This window comes from Cervus canadensis, chromosome 1 (assembly GCF_019320065.1).
Source record: "Cervus canadensis isolate Bull #8, Minnesota chromosome 1, ASM1932006v1, whole genome shotgun sequence".
Lineage (NCBI taxonomy): Eukaryota > Metazoa > Chordata > Mammalia > Artiodactyla > Cervidae > Cervus > Cervus canadensis.
The window spans coordinates 110,871,591-110,887,852 of record NC_057386.1 but is presented as its reverse complement, the minus strand read 5'-3'; the positions used below and the strand labels follow the sequence as shown (position 1 = coordinate 110,887,852).

General features: G+C 54.2%; 1 protein-coding gene and 1 long non-coding RNA gene across 4 annotated transcripts; one reads left to right on the top strand and one right to left on the bottom strand.

The window, feature by feature from the left end:
* Positions 1-189: 189 nt before the first annotated feature.
* LOC122420966 lies at positions 190-7,580 on the top strand. The gene is made up of 3 exons (XR_006263419.1): positions 190-592; positions 6,452-6,587; positions 7,224-7,580. It is a non-coding gene; the product is annotated as an uncharacterized LOC122420966 (long non-coding RNA).
* On the bottom strand, positions 1,876-15,048 carry LOC122420925 (SEC14-like protein 4). Of its 3 annotated transcripts, none has more exons than XM_043436526.1 (13): positions 14,893-15,048; positions 13,206-13,281; positions 9,528-9,571; positions 9,162-9,221; positions 8,846-9,034; positions 8,283-8,366; positions 7,191-7,286; positions 6,828-6,888; positions 5,844-5,927; positions 5,414-5,520; positions 5,200-5,339; positions 4,936-5,105; positions 1,876-3,247 (listed from the first exon to the last, which is right to left on the bottom strand). In XM_043436526.1, exons 1-13 carry the CDS (start codon positions 14,944-14,946, stop codon positions 3,108-3,110), a joined length of 1,305 nt encoding a protein of 434 aa, XP_043292461.1. In that variant the 5' UTR covers positions 14,947-15,048; the 3' UTR covers positions 1,876-3,107. The 3 variants fall into 3 exon arrangements, with proteins under 3 accessions (XP_043292461.1, XP_043292469.1, XP_043292478.1); XM_043436534.1 differs by having other exon boundaries at positions 8,292-8,366; XM_043436543.1 differs by lacking the exon at positions 8,283-8,366.
* Between the last annotated feature and the right edge of the window lie 1,214 nt (positions 15,049-16,262).

Here is a 16,262-nt window from a genome sequence, read left to right as displayed (position 1 = left end):
AAACACCCCACAGCCTCCCTCACCCCATTCCTCCGTCTGGAAGGCACCTGGTCACCCCCCACCCCCGCCACGTCTCTCAGTTATGCCTTCAAGGGTCCCCTAGAATTTGGCTCCTGCCCCTCTAAGCCCACGTGATGGCGCCCTCCCACTTGATAATCATAGGAGTCACTTCTGCCTCCCTCACTGTAGGCGGGCTTCCCATTAGCGGAGTCAAATCAGTCCAGTGTCCCCAGGATCCCCATGACCTGCAGTGCCTGGCACCGGGCGCTCAGTAAACATTGATGAATGAGTGAACGAACAAGAAAACAAGCTTCGGGTAAACCAGCCCCTCTCTGAGCTACTTCCTTTTTAAAAAATTTGTTATTTAAAAAAAAGAATTTTTTTTTTTTTTGGCTGCACTGCAGAGCAGTGCAGGACCTTAGTTCCCCGACCAGCGATTAAACCTGGGCCTTTGGCTGAGAGCGTGGTGTCTTAACCACTGGGAATTCCTCCCCATCCTGCCCCCCACCTTTTATTTTTAAAGTGTTAAGACACAGGGATGGAGGTTGCTGAAGACACGCTCCTTCTCTAGCTCCTGAAGCGCCCCCTCCAGGTAAGGAGATTCTGTTCTCACTTCTGCATTGACTGCTGCCCTCATGGCTGAACACAAGATGCTCTCGGCCAGTTCTGGGATTCAGAGTTGCCGTGACAGCATCTGACCCGCATGTCACAGCCATGTCTGTGTAAATTCTTCGCAGTCAGAGCCTCGGAAAACCTCTGTGCTTGGGACGGAGCAGTCTTTGTTGCCTGCAAGCAAACCATGCGAGGCAGTGCTGAGGGTTAGGCCGTTGGCTCTGGGTGGTTAGAAAGGCCAGGGTCAGTGTTCATATCCACAAACCCCTTGTTTTTCGGCGAGGGACGTGAAGGTGGCAGGAGGGCCCTGGGAGTCTCCATCATGACAGCTGGGCCCAGTGAAACCTGGCATAGGGCCCCCTTGCCCTCCACACAGCCTGCCATGGTGGTGGGAACACGGCCCTGGGAAGCCAGGACCCTGAGGGCTCTCGATGTCCCTTCAACTGGGAGGCTGCACAGAGGGTGACCTGTGCAACTGGGGTGATGGGAAAGCCTACCACATCCGGGATGTGGGAATGCTCTTGGACAGGAGATGCTGTGTGATTTTTTTTCTGATGGCCCCAGGCTGTCTCCTTGGTGATGGTGAGGCAGTTTTTTTTCCCTACCAAAATTCTTTCTTTTTTTAAAGATTTTTTGATGTGGACTATGTTTTTGAGTCTTTATTGAATTTGTTACAACATTGCTTCTGCTTTATGTTTTGGTTTTCTAGCCCTGAGGCACGTGGGATTTTTAACTCCCTAGTCAGGGATTGAACTCACACCCCCTGCATTGGAGGGCGAAGTCTTAAGCACTGGACTGCCAGGGAAGTACTGGCATTCATTCAGTTTCACTCAGTCAGTTTGCTTTGCGTAGCAGCAGAGCCCCTGCTCAGACTCTGTGCTCCATCGTTCATGGTGGATGGAGGGCTGGGTCCACAGCAGGAGGGCTGGGGCCTAAAGGACCTCACCTGGCTCACCGGAAGACCCCCACCTTCCCAAGCCTCATTATGTCCTTGCCTAAAACAGGCTCTGGGAAATCAAGAAACCTCTTATTAACCAGGGAAGATGAGAGCACAGAGTTTGAGAGTGGGGAAGGGACCAGAGGCGGGCTTCTTGATGGCAAAGCACCTGGAGAGTGGGGCTCAAGGAGGCTTCCAGTCCCTGGGAAGGGCCTGGGCGGCCAGGATGCTAATGCTTGGCAGCAAGGACCCCTTTCACAGGGACGTCTGGCCACTCAATCCCGGGGACGTCACCCGAGTGGCCGGCATCCCACCCTGTGGGATAGCAGTATGGGAGCAGGGGTCCAGAGCCTGGGGCCAGGTCTTCAGAGGAACTGGGGGCCGCTGGCCTGGCCCAGCCAGAGGGCAGGGGGCAGGGGGCAGGGTGGCGGGGCAGCACACCCAGGCCCCAGTAGATGGCCTCATTGCCAACTAGAGTCAACCTCAGAGCCATAGTCAGCTTGGCAGCTTCCTGCTGGGTGCGGTCCTTCCAGCAGAGCAGGTGGTGGTCCTGACTGTGGGCTGTGGGCCTGGGAGAGCCAGCCATTGAGGAATAAAGCCTTCACTGGCCCGCTGCCGAGTCGCATTTGGGGCGCTGGAGAAGGAGGGTTGGCAGCCAACCTTCAGCTGTCCCCCTGGTGAGACGCAAAGATGGAGGAAAAGCCTGATGATGGTTCTCCTAAGGAGCAAGTCCGAGTCCAGGATGGGCGCCCTGGCATGGCAGCTCCACTCTGCACCCCAGCACGCCCACTGCAGCTCCCTCCAGCGCTGCTTGGGTCCTGGCCCCACTCAGAGCCGGAAAGAAACCAGGCTGAAAGTCGGCTGGATCACAGCGGGTGGGGGTGGGGTGGGGGATACTGGGAATTCCAGGGAGACTCGGCTCTGCGGAAGCCTGAGTGTGGCTCATCCCCCTGATGGCTGTCCCTGCCAGGGCTCACTCTCTATTTCTGATTTTCCCTCCAAAGGCGGTAGAGCCAACCTGGAGAGCTGACGCTCTGTCAGAAAAGAGACCCGCCCCCGCCAGCGCTGCCCATCCCTCTCCCCAGCCGCCTCCCTGCGCATCCCTGCAGAGCCCCTACATGCGGAGAATGGGGCTTCCCTGCTCTTCTGGCCTGAGCAGTGCTCCCTGCAGCCGGGGCTCAGGCACATTCCCCCCCAAACCAGGGCCAGGTGGGGGTGCGCCCTGGGATGGGGGGCACCTTGTCGGGAAGGACATAAGGGCAGCTTCTGCAGGCAGAACCTTTCCTCCTGGATGCCAGCTTGTCCTCAGGGTTCTCCCTGTGAACAGGGGATGGGGTGTCTGTCAGGATCTTCCCGTGGGCCCCACACCAGGCGTCCCGTTCCTGCTGGGCCACCGAGCAAGGTGGGCCCACAAGGAGCTGAGACGGCGAGGCGAGGCGAGGCGAGGTGAGGTGGGAGGCTCTCCGTGGTCTCCTCCAGCACCGCTCTGCCTGGAAGGGCAGGGACAGGGCAGGGTGCTGAGCGGTCGGAGAGCTCGGGCACAGGGGCGGCGGGGTCTTCACTGTGCTGGGGACTGTCTTGAGTCCTCGAGACCCTGGATCTTCTCCTCGGAGGCCTTGTCGGGGAGCAGCACCTCTACGGTGTAGCTGATCTTCTTGGCGTGTATCAAGCTGTAGGTGTTGTCAAAGCGCAGGACGTCTGCAAAGACAGAGGAGGAAGCAGGCAAAGCGAGCCCGGCATGCCTGCCCACCCAGGTGCCCTTGGGCAAGGGGTCTCCTTAGCTGATGCTTGTGCTCACCGCAGGAGTCATAGTAACCACCAGCATGCATCAGCCCGTCTATGGGCATCACATCAGTTGCTCACAGCTCCCTGAATCCTCAAAGTGGCCCCAGGGAAAGTATGATCATACCCATGTTATGGATAAGGATATAGGCTTATGGAGGTTGGTAAGACCTTCTGATGATTCCAGAGCAAGTGAGGGGAGGGACTGGGATTCCCTTATCCTGATGTTCCAACCCATCAGGGATGGGTTGGATGGGGATCCCTACTTTCCCCATCAGTCACTTTTTCATGTCTTTAAAAAAATTTATTATTTTTTAAAAATATTTTTATTTTACTTATTTGGCTGCACCAAGTCTTAGCAGTGGCATGAGAAGAATTTTCTGTGGCATGCAGGATCTAGTTCCCCGGCCAGGGATCGAACCCAGGTCTCCTGCACTGGGAACGCAGAGTCTCAGCCACTGGACCACGTGGGAGGTCCCTAAAATTTTTATTATCTTAAAAATAAACTTCTGGGTTGTGCTGTGAGCGTGCGGGATCCTAGTTTGCCAACCAGGTGGACGATGAGATCCTATTCCCGGGCTGTGTGCTCAGATAGGCATGGGGCCCTCCCATGCCTGGGCATCGTCGGGAGGGGCCCAGAACCCAGCAGGTGGTGGGCTGTGACCCCTGCATTGGCAGTGCAGAGTCCTAACCACTGGGCCACCAGGAAGTCCCTCTTACGTCTCTTTTAGAGGCAGTTTGTTCACTGCCAAGGTCCAGCATGAATCTGGATCTGATGAGTCATCAGGTTTCTCTGTATGCACCCTTCTAATCCCTGCTTTGCCACAAAAGTAAACTAGATGTGACCGGCTCAGAAGCTCAGTCGTGTCCGACTCTTTGTGACTCCATGGACTGTAGACCGCCAGGCTCCTCTGTCCATGGGCTCTTCCAGGCAAGAATACTGGAGTAGGTTGCCATTTCCTCCTCCAAGAGATCTTCCTGACCCACGGATTAAATCCATCTCATGCCTCCCACATTGGCAGGCGGATTCTTTACCACTAGCGCCACCTGGGAAGCCCTGGTTGAACTCATTCCTCTTCTCCAGGGAACATCAACCTTGGGTCTCCCTTCCCCTAGTGCTGTTGCCCGCAGAGGTGGGAGGTCAGCGATGGCCCTGGGCAACACCACTTCTGCCAAAACAGACCAGCCCGAGAGGCCTGGGAATGGGGGACAAACACCGGGAAGGGTCACCTCCTCGGGTGGTCCACGCGGGTGGGCAGGCTGGGAGCCCTGACGCCGAGCTCGTGGCTGATTTCCAGCTGTCTCTCATTTAGCCTGTAGAGTGCGCTGAGGGGTCTTCCCAGGAACTGAGTCCACAGGGCTGCGAACCCTGCACTCCACCATGCCTCTCAGTCCCTGCACCCATGCCTGGGGGCCTCTCCTCAGATCCAGCACCTGAAGCTGATGCCCCTGGCTTCGGGGGTATCTAGGAGCTTGCACAGACCCCCACACCCACCCCGAGAGCTGGAAATAGGAGCAAACAGGGGCCAGACGGGCAAGAGGTGTCAGCTCATTTACTCCGCCATGAGGAAGAAAGCGACCCCAGTGAACCCTGTAGCTCTTACAGATGCCGGCTTCCATGCAGGTGAGGCTCCCGTCCTCGGGCACCATGTGGGCGTTGTAGCGCTGGCTGGCCAGCACCTCCGTCATCTCCCCGGCCCGCTGCCGCTCCCCCATCTTGGTCTTCAGGAAAACCCCGAAGCCGATGTCCCCTCCATCCGATGCGTACTGCCACCTGCAGGGGACAGGGCCCCACTGACCGCCCTCTGCCTGGGCTCCGGGCCCCTCCTGACCGCGCCCAGGTGTGTGTGGGGGGGCGCCGTGCCTACCTGAGCACGCAGCCCGGGAACAGGATCTCGTTGTCCACCTGCAGGGAGGAGCCTCGGCCCACGGTCGCCTGGTGGTCGTACTGCACCCTCACGTGGTTGCGCAGGTAGTAATGCTGGGGCACGTCGCCCCCGTAGTTGATCTGTGGGCGAGAGTGGTGAGCGGGCACCGCCCCACGGCCATCCCCCCTCCCTCCCCGTCCTCTGGGCACCGGACCTTGGTCAGGCACTTGGGGTTGCCATCGGGGTCGGTCATGGTCCCCCCGAACTCCACAGGCAGCTGGTCGGGGCTGATGAACTTAGGCAGCTCTTGCTTCCAGTTGCCTGTGGGGACAAAAAGTGGGGCACCATGGAGGGTCGGGGACTCAAGAGAGGGCAGTTGGGCCAAGCCCAGGAGAGACCTGATGTGTCCTATGCTGGCTCTCCTGGGCACCAACTCCTGAGAACACCCAGGTGCTCTGCATGGCCACCCAGGCCATCATCTAGGTCCCGGAGCCTCGAATGAGTGTGCAAAGGTCACTGAGGGCTGAGGCCAAGGTCAGGGCCTGAGTAAAGAGGAGGAGCTACGGAGGAATGGAGCCTCTGGCATCAGCCTCTGCTTCCAGGCAGATGGGAAGGTGGCACAGCTGGGAGGCCGCATCACTCACCTCCCATAATCACTATCTTCCTTCGGGTCTCCTCACCCATGAACGACTTGACCAAGTTGAAGGCCACGGGGAACAGCTTGGGGGCTGGAACACACAAAGTCCCTTGAGAAGCTGGATGGGATAGGACCTGGATACACAGGGTCACAGCCAAGGGCATGGGTGGGACAGAGGTTGGACAGACCTAGATGCTGCCATTTCCTGCTGTGAGACCTTCAGCTACTCACTCACCCTCTCTGAGGCTAAGCACTCCTAACTGAAAAGTGGAGATCGAATGATACAATAAATGGCTGCCTCCTCTTCCCTTGATGTAAGGCATCAGCAGTGTTGATTCCCCAGGGGTGCCTCTTCCTTTCCACACTCACGGTTTGCCCCCGTTGCCTTGGCACCCTCTTGGGTGCAAGGAGGCGGCATCTGCATTAGACCTCATGTTCCACCAGGATGACTCAAGCTTACTGGGTGCTTTCTGTGGACCAGGCTCTGTGCTGCACTTTCCCCAGAGACTATCTCATGTAACCTCACAGCTATCTTATAGGGAAGGTGCCATGTATCCCCATTTTACAGAATGGGAAAACTGAGGCTCAATGAGGTGACCTTGATTTGCTCCACAGACTTGATGGGAAGCCAGATCATCTGACCCTAGAACACATGCAGTGAGCCCTTTGTCATACAGCCGTTGCAGGCACAGACTGTTTCCACTCCATGGATTCTCCGTCCATGGACTCTCTGATGCCAGTCCCCATCCAGGTCGGTAAAGAAAATAACAGTAAACATTTAGAGACATGGCGTATTTGACATTGCTGCAGCACACAAGAGTGTGATTTGCATATTCCAAAAGAATCAGGGGAGGACTGAGCTGAACAAACAGAGACCCATTCTCCACCCAGGACTGTTTGACAGTCCGTGGTCTGGGTGGCTTCCCCGCTGTCCCCCTCCCCCATTCCTCACCATTCCCACCCCAGGAGGTCATCCCCATCCTGGGCTCACCTCGAACAACAATTAAATTCTTCATCGTCTCTGGATAATTTGCTTCCAGAATGGCAAAAAACTGTTGGGTCAAGATGAGTCTGAGCGAGGCCAGCTTCCAACACCTCCAGCCCCTGCATTTTCTGCGGCCCCTGACGCTGCTGAGGCACAAGCCCCCCAGAGCCCCTCTCCCCGACCCCAGAAGCCCATCCCGTCTTCCCCGGGAGCATGGCCGTCATCCTCAGTGGAGCTCTTGTTCAGACTCTTCCTCCCTGGAGGGTGGATGCCCAGGTCAGCTTCACTGGCTGCTGTCTGGGGCCCCTGGGAAGTGACCCCTCGTGCTTGGGCCGGAAGCTGGTGCGGGCAGTGTGGCTCCGACCTCACCTGCTGGTAAACCTCCACCGCTGGCTTCCACAGGTGTCTCAGGCTCAGCCCTTCCATGTCAAACACCATCACGGCCGTGTCGACCCTCCTGCCCAGCTGCACGGGACAGAGCGGGTACTCGGATCAGATGACGGCTCCAGCCAGGAGGACCCTCCCTCCACCGTCCTGCCCCCTCCCCCCAGCTTCCCACAGCATTTTCCAAACAGACAGAGCCCATCCAGGGTCTAAGGAGGTGCCACCTCTGAGCCTTAGCGTGGTGGCCCCCACACACTGTTCAACATTGTAGCCTGGAATGAGTTAACTGTGATTAAAGACGTCATTTGTTCACTGGTCATCTTCACACACAGTAGTACACTTGTCAGCCAGTGATGCAGCCCCACAGGTGAGTCCAAGCCAGAACTGCTGCTGGGGGGCTGTGTGGCTTTGAAAATGTTAGTCGCTCAGTCGTGTCCGACTCTTTGAGTCCAAGGACTGCAGCCCAACAGTCTTCTCTGTTCATGGGATTCTCCAGTCAGGAATATTGGAGGGGGTTGCCATTCCCTCCTCCAGGGGGTCTTCCCAACCCAGGGATCGAACCTGGGTCTCCCTGCATTGCAGGCAGATTCTTAACCATCTGAGTCACCAGGCCTTGGGTGGATTTTTAATCCCTCTGAGCCTTACTTTTTTCCTCTGTAAGATGGGGATAATTCCAGGCCCTGAGAGATCTGCTGTGAGGATTCAACAAAGCCAGTGTCTGGCACTTGGCCAGTGCCTGTTAAATCTTAACAGATACCAGTGTCATCCCTTTAACTGCTGGCTCCGATTGGGAACATCTGTGAAGTGGAAGACACTGCCTTGAGACTATAAGTGAGCCATCTTACAAGAGAACACACATGTGTTTGAACACATGTGTTCAAACCAGGCACGACACACAGCATTAGGTAATTCTCTCCTGCCTGCCACACATCTCGGTGGGGGGTCTATTTTGCGTCCTGCTCTGTGCCAGACGCTGGGGACGCAGGCCCTGTCCTCGTGTGGAGTCCCATGAGGACACATATATATTAGCCATAATATCCCACAGTGCCATAACAGCTTTAGACACTTAAGACTCACAAAACCAACCCGGCCACACTTGGCATTAGATTCCCTCTGAAGGCTAGTGACCGGGAAACGCAGAGTCAGGGGCCAGGAGAAGACCTGCAAAGGAGGGTGTGGTCCTTCTTGGCTTAAAGAAGCCCCGTGCCCCACATTTTTTGGCGGTAACTCCCTAGGGGCACCAGGGATGTGCTCAGATTCAAGGGTCACCAGCTTTTGGGGATGTCCAAAGCAATGGCTCCCCCATCAGGTTTCATAGTTACACAATCAAGGGGCATCCTTTCTGTAAGCAAAGCTGACCACCCACTGTTCCCAGGGATCCGGGGGAACAGTGCGAGAGGATTCGTAGCACCAAGGTCAGCATCTCACCCAAGGGCGGAGGGGAAGGGCTTTGGCCAGCCTTGGTGCCCAGCAGCAGAGAACGGCACGCACGTGGTAGACGCTGGTGCAAGGGTGACTGCAGGAGAAGCAGAGCCCAGTGGTGCTGCAGGCTAGGGAGGAGCGGGTGCCTCTCTAGTGGGTCCTGGTACCACCCTTTAGACAGACTGGCCCCACCACGTGCCCTCTACCCGCTCGCATACCTTCTGACTCTGCTGTTCACACTCGTGCAAAAGCAACTCGCAGACTCTGATGCGCTTCCGGATCAGCTCCTGCTTGGAGGCTGACAGCAGGAGGCCCCTGGGGTCCATGGTCCCGATGATGTCGAACCACACGGGGCAGCCCTCGTAGTCATAGCCGCACAGGCCACCGGCGTCGTACCGCTGGACCACCTGGACGTGGGGCGAGGGCCCGGCTCGAAGCAGCCCACCAGGCTGGGTCCCCGCTCCCTCGGGCAGCTGGACGTGGTGGGTGAGTTGAGGGGCCGGCAGTGGCCTGGGGGACCCCGCGTGGGCTCACCTCTGAGGGCTTCCACTGAAGGATGTTGTCCAGGTCCTGCAGCTTGCGGAACTCCACGTGCTGCGGAGGCACAGCTGGGCCTGAAGACCGCCTGCCCCAGAGGTCACAGGCCACGCCCCTCCGCCCACGGGCACCAGGATCCTGCCAGAGCCACCCCAGGGGCACCAACACAGGACTGGGGGTGGGAGCGCCAGGACGAGGGCTGTGGGGGACCCGGGTCTGAGGCAGAAAGGGATGGAGGGGTAAGGAAGAAGAGACACAGGACAGGACTGGGTGTGAGGCCCCGGCCTTTGTCGATAATCCCTGGGGATAATTCCTGGGGTGCAACGTGTAGGAGACAGGATGCTCGTGAGCACAGGGTCTCACCTTACGGAGCATGTCCTCTGATTTCTGCAGGTCAAAGTTCCGGGCTGCAAGAAGAAGGCGGTGTGGTAAGAGGAGGCTGGAGGCAGAATGCAGCATTAAGCCATTCTCTGACAGCTCATAAAGAGACAAGCTCCGTGGGCGAGGAGGGTATGCTTTCCTGATGTTCCAGGAATACATTGGGGGGCCTGGAAAGTTTTTTTTTTTTTAAAAAAGCAAGGGTCTTTAATCCTCTCGAAGACTGTGGAAGGCTCCTGATTTCATTTTCCAGGCCTTTAAAAAAAAAACTTTATTGAAGTATAGTTGATTTGTAATGTTGTATTAATTTCTGCTCTACAGCAAAGTGATCCAGTTATACATACAAAGTGATCCAGTTATACATACATATATATTCTTTTTCATATTCTTTTCCATTATGATTTATTACAGGATACTGAATATAGTTCCCTGTGCTATACAGTACCCAGGCCTTTATTTTTAAGTTATTTATTTATTTGGCTGTGCCGGGGCTTAGTAGCAGTACACAGGCTTTTCAGTCTTTGTTGCAGCGTGTGGGATATTTAGTTGTGGCATGCGAACTCTTAGTTGCGGCATGTAGGATCTAGTTCCCTGATCAGGGATCGAACCAGGGCCCCCTGCATTAAGAAAGAGCTCAGAGACTTAGCCACTGAACCACCAGAGAAATTCCTCCAGGCCTTTTAAACTTGTTCACTCTAGAGCTGATCTAGCCTGCAATATTTAACATCCCCCAGGGAGCAGAGATGCTCCTGGTATTAGGAGTGGTAAGGGCATGGGCTTCGGAGTCAGATTTGAGCTTAAACTCCAGTTTTGTCCTTTTATTTGCTCTGCAACCATGAGTAAGTCACTTCCATTCTCTGAGCCTTAGTTTATCTGGGACTATCATTTTAAGAGTTATTCAAAGGATGTCATGAAGGACTTTTGTCTTATAAATAAAATTTGAACCTTTTCTGATGCCCTTTTCTGCACTGAGATAGCCATACAACTTCTTATCCTTAACTCCATTAATGTGTTTGTTGACACTGATAGGTTCTCCTTTCTTTTCTTTTTTTTGGCTGCATGACTTGTGGGATCGTCCTGACTAGGGATCAAACCAGTGCCCCCTGAAGTGGAATCTCTAAGTCTAACCACTGGACCACCAGGGAATTCCCTGGGTTTTCTGATGTTGAACTCTTCTTGCATACCCAAGATAAACTCTCCTTGGTACTGTTGCATAATTTTAATACCTTCTTGGATTCTGTTATGTAATATTTTATTTAGACTTTACATCTACATTCGTAAGTGAAATGAGCCTAGAATTTCCTTTTATTGTCCTTAGCTAGCTTGGGAATCAAATGTACCCAAGCCTCATAAAATAAATCTCACTCTTTCATATATTTGAAAACAACACAAACAATTTGTACACTGAGAAATTAGCTAGTCTTAGAACTGGAGAAATTCACCTGCAAAGCCGTTTGTGGTCTGAGTTTGGAGGGGAGGGGACGTTTTTTATTAACATTTAAATGTCTTTCATGTTTACTGATCTACTGAGGGCTTTCTTTTTCTTCTTCCAGGAATGTATCCATTTCATTTAGATTTTCAAATTTGTTAGTGCATAATCATACCTGATATTCTTTTATTGGCTTAAAAAAAATCTCTGTGAGATGTCTCTAGGAGATTTTTCTACTGAGAACCTGAGAATGGCTTCTGGTCCTATAGACAGTGGTTTGAACACTGCTGCTGGGTCCTCAGAACATTTTTACTATATGTCAGGCTGGGAGTACGGGCAGGCACAATCCCTGCCCTCGAGGAGCTGGCATCCCAGAGGGAGAGAAGCACCCAGACGAGGGATGGGGAGAAAGGAAAACAGAGGAATCGGCCTGAGAGGGTCAGGAAGGCTCCTCTGCATCCAGCTGAGCTCAGCCCTGGCCTTTGGTCCTGTCTGGAGCCTGTGATGCTGGGAGGAGAGCTGAGCTGAAGGGGGCAGAGCTGCATCAGCAGATCTGCGTTGTGAAGGGGAGGCGCCAGATGCCTGGCACCCTCTTCCTATCTTAGGTCCTTTTCCTTCCCCTGACCCAGCCACCTACAGTGCATACATTTCACTCTTTTATCTAAGACCCAAGAGGTACCTGAAAAGCTGATTTTTAAACCCAAAAGGATTCAGAGGAGGAGGAGAGAGGTCTGAGGCTGTATCAGGTGGCTTTAAGAAATCTACCGTCCCCAGAATGGTCCAGATGAACCTATTGGCGGAGCAGGAATAGCGGTGTAGAGAACGGACGTGTGGACACAGGGGAGGGGCGAACTGAGAGGGCAGCACTGACATATAGACACCGTGAAACAGCGAGTGGGATGCTCGGTGCCCTCTGATGACCTAGAGGGGTGGGATGGGGGTGAGGGGAGGGAAGGTCAGGAGGGAGGGGATGCATGTAACACAGAAACGATTCACTTGTTGTACGGCAGAAACTAACACAGCATTGTAAAGCAATTATACTCCAAGTTAAAAAAAAAAAAAGAAAAGAAATCTACTGTTCCAAGTCCTTTTTTAGCTTGGGTGGGGGAAAAGACATTAAAATGACATTAAAAGTGAAATAGAAACTGCCCCAGCCAAGAGGGCCTAAAGAGACAAGACAAGAAAATGGAATGTGGTGTCCTGGATGGGATCCCGGAATGGAAAAAAACTAAGCAAATCTAAATAAAACACAGATTTCAATCACTAATTACATAGCAATAATGGTCTATTAATCATCACAAACAGTCATATGAAAGTAAAGTGTTAATATGCAGCATCTATGGGAACTTTCTGCACTATCTTCACAATTTTTCTGTAAATCTTTTTAGAATGGTTCTAAAAATAAAGTTTGTAAAAAAACAATAATTTGAAAAAACACAGTCAAATGAAATAGAACAGAAGGGAGGCCCTCCTCTGTGCTGGCTCTGTGTACGCCCATGACCTCAGGTCTGACTCACAGCATCTTGAAGGTAGAGACCAGTATTACACAGACCAGGAAAGTGAGGCAACTTGTATGGGCACCCTGCTAGCAATCACTGTTCTGTCTGATTCCACCCTGGCTTCTGACTTCTCTCTTGGCTCAAGCTCAAAAGCCATTCCATGGGGTATGCTGAGATGACATGAGTTTCTTCCCCTAAGTTCTAGGGTGGTTTCTGTCGTTCTAACTATTCTGCACTACTGCGGCAATTCCTAGAGGAAATTCCTCCTCTGCCTTTAATTACACCCACTCTGTGAATGTTCCCTGGGCACGTGGTGTCAGATCTCTAAATGAATGACACTTGAAGCCCTGTCTTCAAGAAACTGGAAACAGACCCAAGGGCAAGGCCTGAAGACAGTTCAGTGGTATTTACTCAAGACTTGGCCAGGCCTGTCATCCTGAGAACTTCCCAGGTGTTACCTCTAACCTCACCTCACCCTGTTGCCCACCCATGCCAGGCACTACACCCTCTCATTTAATTCATAACAACCCTTGGGGAGGTAGCCTCAGGCCCCCTTTATGGATGAAGAAACTGAGGCTCCGTAGGATTTTTGTGCTGTGCTGATTTGGATGGGAACTGAGATTCCAGCTCACTCTTCAGGGCTGTCCCCCAAAGTCTCCCACCTGCTTTCCTGAAGCCACTCCCACCCCACCCCCCGCCCCCCTGTCAGCCTCCACTGACCGCAGCTGGCCTCACCTCGGAGCCAGCGCAGGAGGAAGTGGTCATCAGCCTTGGGCAGTGTGGGGAGCAAGTCCTGAAGGTTGTCCCGGAACTGAGGGAGGGGATAGAATGGTCAGAGGCGCTCCCACAATCCCAACCCTGTCCCAGACCTTCCCAGCCTCAGTCTGCTGGTCAGCCCTGCCCAGGGACCCTGCAGAGTTAGCAGCACATGCCCAGGTTGCAACCTGGGAATGGGCCAGCCCTCAGCCCACCACGGCAGGAAGAGTTGCATCCTTCTCAAACCTGAGGGGTTCTTTGCCCCACAAGACCCTTGTTCTGTAGGTTCGAGGGAGGGTTGTGCCATCTCTGTTTTTGCAAACATCCCCGGTGAATCTGATGCAGGCCCACCAGAACATTCTGGAGATGTTGCCTGGATATTGCATCATGAGGGTCTGGATTTGGAAGCAAGTAGCTTAACTTCTCTGAGCCTCAGTTTCCTCATCTGTGAAGTGGGGATAATGATACATATGTGCCAGTCAAAGGAGTTTGTGAAGGTAAAGCCTTTAGCTTCAGGCCTGGCTTGTGGCAGGTGCCAGATACATGTGAGGATCACAAACTAGGAGCCTCAAAAGAAACCCTTCCCCAGAGTCTGAAACTGCCTTTTCACAGGCTTCAGGTGGGAGCCACGGTTGTGACTGGAGAAGGAAATGGCAGCCCACTCCAGTATTCTTGCCTGGAGAATCCCATGGACAGAGGAGCCTGGTGGGTTACAGTCCATAGGGTCGCAAAGAGTCAGACATGACTGATCGACTGAACAACAATGGTTGTGATACCCTTATGCCCTCCGCCCTGTCACCCCGAATTCACAGTTTCTAGTCTCTGGCCATTTGCAAACCGATTTTTTTTTTCTTGGCCATGCCACAGGGATGTGGGATCTTAGTTCCCTGACCAGGGATTGAACCCAGGCCACAGCAGTGGGTCCTACCACTGGATTGCCAAGGAATTCCTGGCAAACAATTAATGCTGTAGCACCTAAGACCTCCTCATGGTTAAGACACTACCAGGTGAGTCCCAGACTTCCCTGGTGGCTCAGACGGTAAAAGTGCCTACAGTGTGGGAGACCGGGGTTGGGATGATGTCTTTGGAAAAGGAAATGGCAACCCACTCCAATACTCTTGCCTAGAAAATCCCATGGACGGAGGAGCCTGGGAGCCTATAGTCAGTCCCTGGGGTCGCAAAGAGTCGGAGGCGACTGAGCGACTTCACTTTCACTTTCAGCTTCAGGTGAGTCCCATCGGATTGTCTTGATAGCACCAATCCCCTCCCCCGACCATTTCCCTTTAATGAAAACATTAACAATAGGGAGAAGGCTTGGGGCCTGCGGATTCAGAAAGCCACAGAGAGAAACCGAACAAAGGTTGCAATCTGGGCAGGAGACCTGGGCGGCTGTCTGCCCAAGGCTGCCTCAGTACAAAAGGCAGGGCCATCCTCCTCCACCTTCCTCACAGGACAGGGCTCGGTGGCCGGGCGCAGAGAGTCGCAGAGAGTCGCAGAGAGGCCCAGAGATGGGGGCTCCTGGCCCAGGTGGGTGCCCAGCTCCCTGGACAACCTGTGCGCTGAAGCCACCGACTGGACGCCGCTCTCCAGGGTCCCCTTTCGCGGCTGTGCCCCGGGGCTGCTCGGCCCCTCCCCAAGCCTCCCCGACGCCCTCGAAGCTCCTCACCTGGGTCAGAGCCTCCTGCTGCGGGGGGCTCAGGTCCCCAACTCGGCCGCTCATGGTGCCCTGAGCGCCAGTGTCCAGGACTAGTCTGCCCGCCCCGCCGCCTGGCCTGTTTTTGCCGGGCTTCGGATGTTGGTCCCGCCCCCACGCCCTGGAGAGCACCCCTCCTTCCCCGCCCCGTCCTGCCAGCTTTGCGCCCCAGCTCAGGGACTTTTCCCACAGTCGCTAAGACACACCCTACCCGGGGCAGGGAGGTGACCGGCCCCAGAGGGATCCCAGAGCACAGACTCCAGGCGGGGGTCGGGGGATGGGGAGGGCCACCAGGCTCCTCCCACCTCCTGGCGACCTCGTCCCAGGGGCTCCCACAGGGTCCCAGGGACAGGCAAGACAGGGGGGCATCAAAGACACGTGGGCAGCTTTCAGGGATCACACCAGATCTCCTTCCCAACAAACTTAATAAATTTAGTTCACCCCTCCAGGTGGTCCCATGCCTTTCTGCCAACCTTCCCCTGGTCTTGACCACAGGCTGGGCACTTGCCAGTGCTCCCTAGCCCAGATGCAGGATGGTTTCAGCCTTCAAGATAGCCTGGAGGAGGGGCTTCCCTGGTGGTCCAGTGGTTAAGACTTCCCTCTGCTGAAGGTTCCATTTCTGGTTGGGGAACTAGGATCCCACATGCCCTGAGGTTTGGCCAAAAAAAAAAAAAAAGATAGTCTGAAGGATTACATAAGGCAACCCAGGATGTGTTCCTAATCATAGTTATTACTGTTGAGACTGTCACCAGAGCAATGACCTGCTGGGGTAGAGAGCTAAAAATGCACCCTCCCTCCCCAGAGTGAGCTCCTCAGCCCAAAGGCTGGGAGTGGGAGGTGGCAGTGGACAGATGGCAGTCCCTGGCGGGTGGCGGAGGAGTTGGGAAGCCCAAGGTGCTGGGCAGCTGACACAGGTGTCCAGGGCAGCATCCGAGAGCCAGGCAGAGGTCACCAGGGACGGTGAGAAAACCCAGGTTGCCTGGGCAGGAATTTTCGAGGGAGAGGAGCAGGTGGGAGGTGAAGGTGAAGAGGGTGGTTAGTCTGGTCACTGGAACCTTTACCCTCTGTCCTCACTTGGGGTCAAACCACGTTCTGCGCTTCGCTAGCCAAGCTGGTGGCCACCAGCCGTGTGTGGTCCAGCATTGGGAACGTGGCTTGTCACTAGTGCAAATGGAGATGAGCTGTAACTATGAAATGCACACCAGATTTTGAAGACAACAGTCCCCAAAATGAAATGAAATAGTTCATTCATTAATTGTTGTACAGATTACATGTTGAAATGATATTTTTTGATATATTGGGTTAATATATTGTTAACATTAATTGCACCATTTTTTTCACTT

Bases quoted from the DNA above. Each gene is read 5' to 3' on its own strand.
- LOC122420925 (XM_043436526.1), bottom strand. From the start codon at position 14,946: ATGAGCGGCCGAGTTGGGGACCTGAGCCCCCCGCAGCAGGAGGCTCTG. The intron at 9,572-13,205 runs GTGAGGCCAGCT...TTCTTCTTGCAG, and splicing joins CCTCCTGCGCTGGCTCCGAG to CCCGGAACTTTGACCTGCAG. The intron at 5,340-5,413 runs GTCCGGTGCCCA...TCTCGCCCACAG, and splicing joins ACCCCAAGTGCCTGACCAAG to ATCAACTACGGGGGCGACGT.